Source organism: Oratosquilla oratoria, chromosome 26, assembly GCF_046742065.1.
Source record: "Oratosquilla oratoria isolate Oo_2021 chromosome 26, ASM4674206v1, whole genome shotgun sequence".
Classification (NCBI taxonomy): domain Eukaryota; kingdom Metazoa; phylum Arthropoda; class Malacostraca; order Stomatopoda; family Squillidae; genus Oratosquilla; species Oratosquilla oratoria.
Genome location: NC_134802.1, coordinates 37,780,066 through 37,787,565, shown reverse-complemented (window position 1 = coordinate 37,787,565; position 7,500 = coordinate 37,780,066). Strand labels below are relative to the sequence as shown.

General features: G+C 36.8%; 1 protein-coding gene across 1 annotated transcript in view; it reads left to right on the top strand.

Annotated features, from left to right (window-relative positions):
• The window catches only part of LOC143039331 (uncharacterized), a 35,436-nt gene that overhangs the window by 531 nt on the left and 27,405 nt on the right, over window positions 1-7,500 (top strand). Inside the window, exons 1-5 of the mRNA XM_076209209.1 lie at window positions 1-1,069; window positions 1,253-2,603; window positions 2,752-3,256; window positions 3,371-3,566; window positions 3,756-3,970. The exon at window positions 1-1,069 is cut by the window's left edge and continues 531 nt beyond it. Coding sequence (XP_076065324.1) covers window positions 1-1,069; window positions 1,253-2,603; window positions 2,752-3,256; window positions 3,371-3,566; window positions 3,756-3,970 — 3,336 coding nt within the window. The remainder of the gene's footprint in view (window positions 1,070-1,252; window positions 2,604-2,751; window positions 3,257-3,370; window positions 3,567-3,755; window positions 3,971-7,500) is intronic.

Sequence of the window (7,500 nt, the reverse complement as noted above, 5' to 3'; positions counted from 1 at the left end):
GTAGGAGATGCTGCAACCAAAGAACATAAAGGAGTTTATCACCTTCCAACCGCAGCTGTTACAGTTGGAGCCATAGTAGATCTTGATTCCTCTACTGACCCTTTACAGATAACAATTTCAAGCCCTAAGAAAGGCTCCAAGTACAATTTACAGTACGTATACCACAATAGTTTATACTATGATATTTTCCAGTACCCTATACTAATACCTAACGGAGATATGGGGTTCACTCATGTCCTTCAGAAGCAGAAAAAAATTGGAAGTGGAAAGTACACTAACTTAAGTCCTTCAGCATATTATTCTTCCCTGTTAATGGAGAGAGATGGTTCATGTCTTTTCCTTTCCAAATGCCGTACTTTGTTTCAGAGATTCGTGGTTGACAGTTACGTTAAAATCGAATCCAATAGGTTACACTATTTCGAAAGAAATCAACATGAGATAAGGAAAGAGAGATCTGATATCTTAAAGGGGGATAATCCATTAGAGGGTAGAGGGCAACGTATTTTATTACCAAGAACTTACATTGGAGGCCCGAGATACATGATAGAAAGACAACAAGATGCATTAACCTTTGTTTCTAATTATGGCTCCCCGGATTTTTTCATCACCTTTACTATGAACCCAAAATGGGAAGAACTAACTAAAGCTATAAGATTAACAGGCCCTGGGGTTGCATCCTCAAACCCCTGTGATAGGCCAGATTTAGTGAGTCGTATATTTAAGCTTAAGGTAGACAACCTAATGAAAGAATTAACAAAGGATCACATTTTCGTGGAAGTAAAAGCTCATTTATACAGCATAGAGTGGCAGAAGAGAGGCTTACCCCATGTCCATATACTGTTGTGGATGAGGTATAAAGTTACTGAAAAAAATGTTGCCAATATTATCTCAGCTGAGATACCAGATAAAACTAAGAACCCACAATTGTACGATATTGTTACTACTAATATGATCCATGGGCCATGTGTTGGTTTTGATGAATCTCAAATATGCTGTTATGGAAGAAATAATATTATAAGCAAGTGTCAAAAGGCCTTCCCTAAGCAATGTAGATCAACACTACACTTTGGTAATAACGGGTTTCCTTTGTATGGGAGAAGGGCCGTTGGAGAAGGAGGCTTTTCTTTCGTTAAGAAGATTGGAAAAGATAAAACAGTGGTGGTGGATAATTCATGGGTTGTTCCCCATAGTCCTTATCTTTGTCTTAAGTACAATGCTCATATCAATGTTGAATGATCTAACTCTATTAAAGCCATAGCTTACATAACAAAGTACGTTAACAAAGGAAGTGACCGTATACTTTTCACTAAGACAGAAGATAATGAGCCCGTTAACGAGATCAAAATTTTTAAAGATGCAAGATTCGTTAATGCTAATGAGGCAACATGGAAAATATTCCAATTCAACATTCACAGTAGTTACCCAGCAGTTTGCAATTTAGATTTGCATTTAGAGGGAGAAAATTATGTTTTCGTTGAAGCTTCAACCTCCCAAGAGGCCATAGTCAAGAAGGCATCTAAAGATACTCAGTTAACAGCATTTTTCAAGTTATGTCAACATAACGAATTTGCAGCCTCATTAAGCTATCATGAAATCCCTAATTATTTTGTGTACAACAAAACTACGTGTAAGTGGGATGAGAGAAAAGGAAGTACATGTGCTCTAGGGAGAATAAGGGCTGTCAATAATAAAACAGTTGAACTGTTCAATATGAGGATGTTACTAACCCATACAAAGGGTCTAAAATCTTATGAGGACTTAAGAACTGTTGAAGGGGTATTATATGAGACAAATAGAGAAGCAGTGAAAGCTATGGGCCTCCTAAAAGATGAAGATACGTGGAAGAAAACAACACTAGAAATAATAAATCACACTAATGACCGCAGACAGCTAAGAACAACCTATGCGAGTATGTTAGTGTTCTCAGATTTAGAAGACCAAAAACCGATATGGGAAGAAACAAAGGATTTATTCTCAAGTGATTTTCTGTTTAAAATTGGAGAGAAAGACTATAACGATGAGATCTACCTCGATGCCCTCGACAATATCCAAGAACAAGTTTACAATTGTGGGGAAGGAAATATAGTGCAATATGGATTACCCTCTTCAAGAGACGGAGTTAAAACAACTAATATTATAAGGAGAGAAAGAGCTTACAACACAAAACAACTATACGAAGATGTAGAGGAATCAAAACCTATGTTAAACAGAGAACAAAAAATATGCTATGAGAAAATATTAAAGAGTGTAGATAATGGAAATAAACGTGCCCAGAAAGCTTTCTTCATTAATGCACCAGGGGGTACAGGAAAGTCCTTCTTACTTAATCTTCTTCTGGATACAGTTCGTTCAAGAGGCCAGATAGCCTTAGCCGTTGCTTCATCAGGAATAGCAGCTACTGTCCTACATGGTGGAAGAACAGCACATAACATGTTTAAGATACCTCTAATGGAACACAATGAGGTTAAAACATGTAGCATTAAACACAATTCTGAGCTAGCACGTTTACTGTTAATGACATCATTAATAGTTTGGGACGAAGCTGTAATGGTAAATAAAAACACTATAGCTGCTCTAGATATAACGTTAAGAGATCTAACGAAGTTAGATGATGTATTTATGGGTGGAATTACCTTTGTTTGTGCTGGAGACTTTAGACAGATATTACCCGTTGTTAGGGCTGGGGGGAAAATTATGAACTAAACTGCTGTCTAAAGTTGAGTTGACAAAAAATGTAAGACTGAAAAACAGCGATGAAGAAAATATAAAGTTTGCAAAGGATCTACTTGACGTTGGAATAGGAAACTATAGTGAATGTAATATCAATGAAGGGTTTGAAGTAAGAGTTAACAGTAGATTAGTCTTAGTTGATAAGGTCTATGAAGGGTTTAAAGACAATTTCTTGAACGTTTCTTACTTCGAAAAGAGAGCAATTATATCCCCAACAAATGACGATGTGGATTCAATTAATAATTTCGTGTATGAAAAATTAAAAGAGAAGGAAGTACTCTATAGGAGCCAAGATACAGCATCTCACGATGGAGAAGGAATGGAAATACACACATCAGTATTCAATTCTATGAATAGTCCCTCCATACCCTTACATGAGTTAAAGTTAAAAGTAGGAGCAGTGGTAATGGTTATGAGGAATATTTGTCCACCTAAAATCTGCAATGGAATTAGGGTAATGATCACGAACCTAAAGAAGAACGTTATAGTGGGGAAGATATTAATAGGGGCTTATAAGGATGTACAAGTAATTCTGCCTAGAGTAACACTAGAAGCATCAGATACTCCAGTTAACTTCAAGAGACATAAATTTCCGGTGAAACTGTGTTACGCAATGACTATAGATAAATACTAAGGACAGACCTTTGAGAGGTGTGGATTACTATTAGATGGAGCGCAGTGCTTCGCTCACGGTCAGTTGTACGTTGCCTGCTCTAGGATAACCAGCTACGATTCACTCTTCGTATTTACTGGGTATGAGAAGTTAGGGGATTCTTACGAACCTAAAACTGCAAGAAACTGTGTTTACGAAGAGCTTTTCATTGACTCAGATGAAGGTAAACCTTCTTATATCAAGCCACAAGCATTAACTTTCAACAATACCTTTGATGAGGATCAGCAAATAGGGGAAGAAGAACCTGATCAATCCATCGTGTGCATTCCAAGATCAATTTTCAGTAAGACAGAAGAAGAAGCCGTAGCCATGATTATGCCCGAAGAAATTTACACAATGGATTATTCTAAAGACCTTTCACTGAGGGACATCGAAGAAAAGTTAGAAAACGTTGAAGACATAGAAGAAATGCTATATGAGAACACAGAGCAAATAGGAGAGGTAAAGAATGAAATGTCAAACATGCTAGAAGAACAAGGAGACCTCAAGAACAAGGTTGATGAGATATCAGCAAAATTAGATAACACCTTACAGTCAATGTCAAAATTCAGAGAGGAAATAATGCAGGCAATAATGAAGATTTATAGTAGCAGTGAAGAAGATGAAGAAGAGACCCCTCCAAGAAAGAGAAGGAAGATTTGAATTTCCACTTATGTGTTTAATGTATTTTTCATGTACAAAATCGTAGTGGGTCTAAATAAGATTATGGAATTTATTGTTACTCTTTTATTTTCCCATTTTGGTACATTAAAACTGCCCGTAGGGTAGGGCGCACGCCGTAGGCCAAGCACACCTGGCGAAGCCAGGTCCGGGTGCTTGTATATATATATATATATATATATATATATATATATATATATATATATATATATATATATGTATATATATTTATATAAGTCTGAATAAAAGTATTCTTCTAAAAAACGCTGGGTAAGTCGGGGTCAGGTGGTATTCTTCTTCTTCTTCTTCTTCTTCTTCTTCTTCTTCTTCTTCTTCTTCTTCTTCTTCTTCTTCTTCTTCTTCTTTGCGTTCTTCTTCTTCTTCTTCTTCTTCGCTTTCTTCTTCTTCTTCGCGTTCTTCTTCTTCTTCTTTTCTTCTCATCTTCTTCTTCTTCTTCTTCTTCTTCGCGTTTTTCTTCTTTTTCTTCTTTTTCTTCTTCTTCTTCTTCTTCTTCTTCTTCTTCTTCTTCTTCTTCTTCTTCTTCTTCTTCTTCTTCTTCTTCTTCTTCTTCTTCTTCTTCTTCTTCTTCTTCTTCTTCCTCTTCTACTTCTTCTTCTTCTTCTTCTTCGCGTTCTTCTTCGCCTTCTTCTTCGCGTTCTTCTTCTTCTTCTTCTTTCTTCTTCTTCTTCTTCTTCTTCTTCTTCTTCTTCTTCTCCTTCTTCTTCTTCTTCTCCTTCTTCTTCTTCTTCTTCTTCTTCTTCTTCTTCTTCTTCTTCTTCTTCTTCTTCTTCTTCTTCTTCTTCTTCTTCTTCTTCTTCTTCTTCTTCTTCTTCTTCTTCTTCTTCTTCTTCTTCTTCTTTCTCGCGTTCTTCTTCGCGTTTTTCTTCGCGTTCTTCTTCGCGTTCTTCTTCGCATTCTTCTTCGCGTTCTTCTTCGCGTTCTTTTTCGCGTTCTTCTTCTTCGCGTTCTTCTTCGCCAGGTGCTTGGCTGCGCAAACGGTAATAATAAGAAGGAAGAAGGACGACTGGTCCGGATAAGGCAGGGCGGGGTTTTTGTCCGTCCCCAACTCGAAGTATGCGGAAGAGTTGGGACATATTCTCACAAAAGCGGGTGTGAGCGTTGCTTTCTCCACGGGTACAAAATTAGGAGAAGTTGTCAAGAATAGAAATGAATCGGAAAAGGATATAGAGAAGGGCGCGATTTACAATATACCATGTGGTGGTTGTCCGTTAGGATATTATGGAGAGACGGGAAGATCAGTGGAGCTACGGACATATGAGCACAAAAATGACGTCAGAGCTAACAGAACCTCCAACTCGCTAGTAGTTCATTTAGACCAATGTGGTCATCTTCCAGATTGGAACAAGATAGAGATGCTCCACAAAGGTCTAGAAAAAAAGAAAAGAAAAATAGTGGAGGCAGCCTAAATTACTTCTCACCCCTGCATCAACCATAGGGAAGGGTTTATAAAATTAGCAGGAGCGGTAGGTACTCTCATTATCAAGGAGGTAAAAAGGACAATTAAGAACGGAGGGAGAAGTGACATGGTCGGAGTCACATGAAAAGGGTAGAGGACGAATGAGAGTATAGAGGGAGGGGAACACGGCAAGGATGGATTATATATAAGCTGTTAATTTTCTGAAACTGTATGTACTTTGAGAATGTCCTGGTAAGGACGAAACGTCAGTGAATAAAACTCCAACTGTTCTCTGTATTTAACTCACCACCCTTCCACTCATATATATATATATATATATATATATATATATATATATATATATGTATATATATATATATAATATATATAACATTCATATATACATATATATATACATATACATATGTATATATATGTATATATATATAGTAAATGTTAAAGATAGAGCTTCTAATAAATATATATATGTATATATATATATACACATATATATGTATATACATATATATATGTATATATATACATATATATATATATATATATATATATATATATATATATATATATATATATACACGAGGATCGTTCCAAAAGTAATGCCTAATTTTTTTTTTTTTTTTCCTCCCGAAGGGATCCGAGGGGATTCCAAATTGTATTGTTGTGATGACTGAACCTATGCACTCATGACCTGAATTTTTCATCCCTCTGTTGCAGATATTAATGGTTTGATACTCTAAGAAAGCAATCCCTATCATGGACGAGCGTCAGAAGCAGAGATGCGTCATTGAATTCCTCCATGCAGAAAAAATTGAAGTAATCAACATTCACCGGCGCCTGGTGAACGTTTACAAAGTCGATGCAGTTGATGTCAGCACAGTTAGGAGATGGGTTCGTTGATTTCAGAGTGGCGACAGAGATGTGAGTGACAAAGTGCGCTCCGGACGCCCATATACAGCCACCACCCCGGAAAACAAAGTGCGCCTCGATCAACTCATCCGCGCTGATCGGTGGATAACGGTGAATGAAACGCGTGTAGAGTTGGATGTGGGCCAGAGAAAAGGAAAACATTCCGTTTGCAACACGACAAAGACCACGGAATGTGTGACAAAGTTCGGCTGGACAGTGCTGTCTCACCCACCGTATAGTCCCGAACTGGCACCGTCAGACTTCCATTTGTTCGGACCTCTGAAGGACGCATTACGTGGGCAGCGTTTCCCCGACAGCAACGAGTACAGAGTAAGATGGGAAATATATACACACAAGAGAGGTTTGACACATGGAAAGGGTTACCACTTCAGCTAATTATTTCTGGTCAGGTCAAGTCTTGAAGGGTAGAGGTGGGTGACCTCATTCCTTACAGTAATTATCGTATATAGTCTTAACAATAAATGGGTCAAATTTGTATAGACCTAAATTGTTATTGAGGAGGATTAAAAAAAAAAATCTATTATGTTTTTAGGTGGTAAAATTTTTGCTGCATTTTCCCAATCGATCGGATGGTCAAAATCCCTTACATAATTAAGAAGGTCATTAGAATATTGGCTTGTCTTAATGCTATGCTTATGCTGTTTTATTCTTACTTCTTGATCTTTGCTTGTTTGTCCAACATAATATCTATTACAATTAAAACATGGTATTTTATAAACACATCTTTTAAAATCATTTAGGGAGTTTTTTATCAGTAGATCTATAACATTGGTGTTATTTCTAAAGACGACATTAACATTAAAGTCTTTTAAGATATTGGGAATCTCTACCATATTTTCATTGTATGAAAGTATCAACAGGTTTGTGTTATTAAATTTTCTTTCAGTATTATAAAGTATCCTTTTCGCATGTTTCAAACAATTATCCATAAAGTGTATTGGATATTTTAACTGCTTTACAATTTCATAAATCTTACGTATCTCATCACCAATAAATTCAGGGCTGCAAATACGTAATCCAGGGAGGAACATAGAAGAGAATGTTGAATTCATACCTCTAACATGGTGAGCAG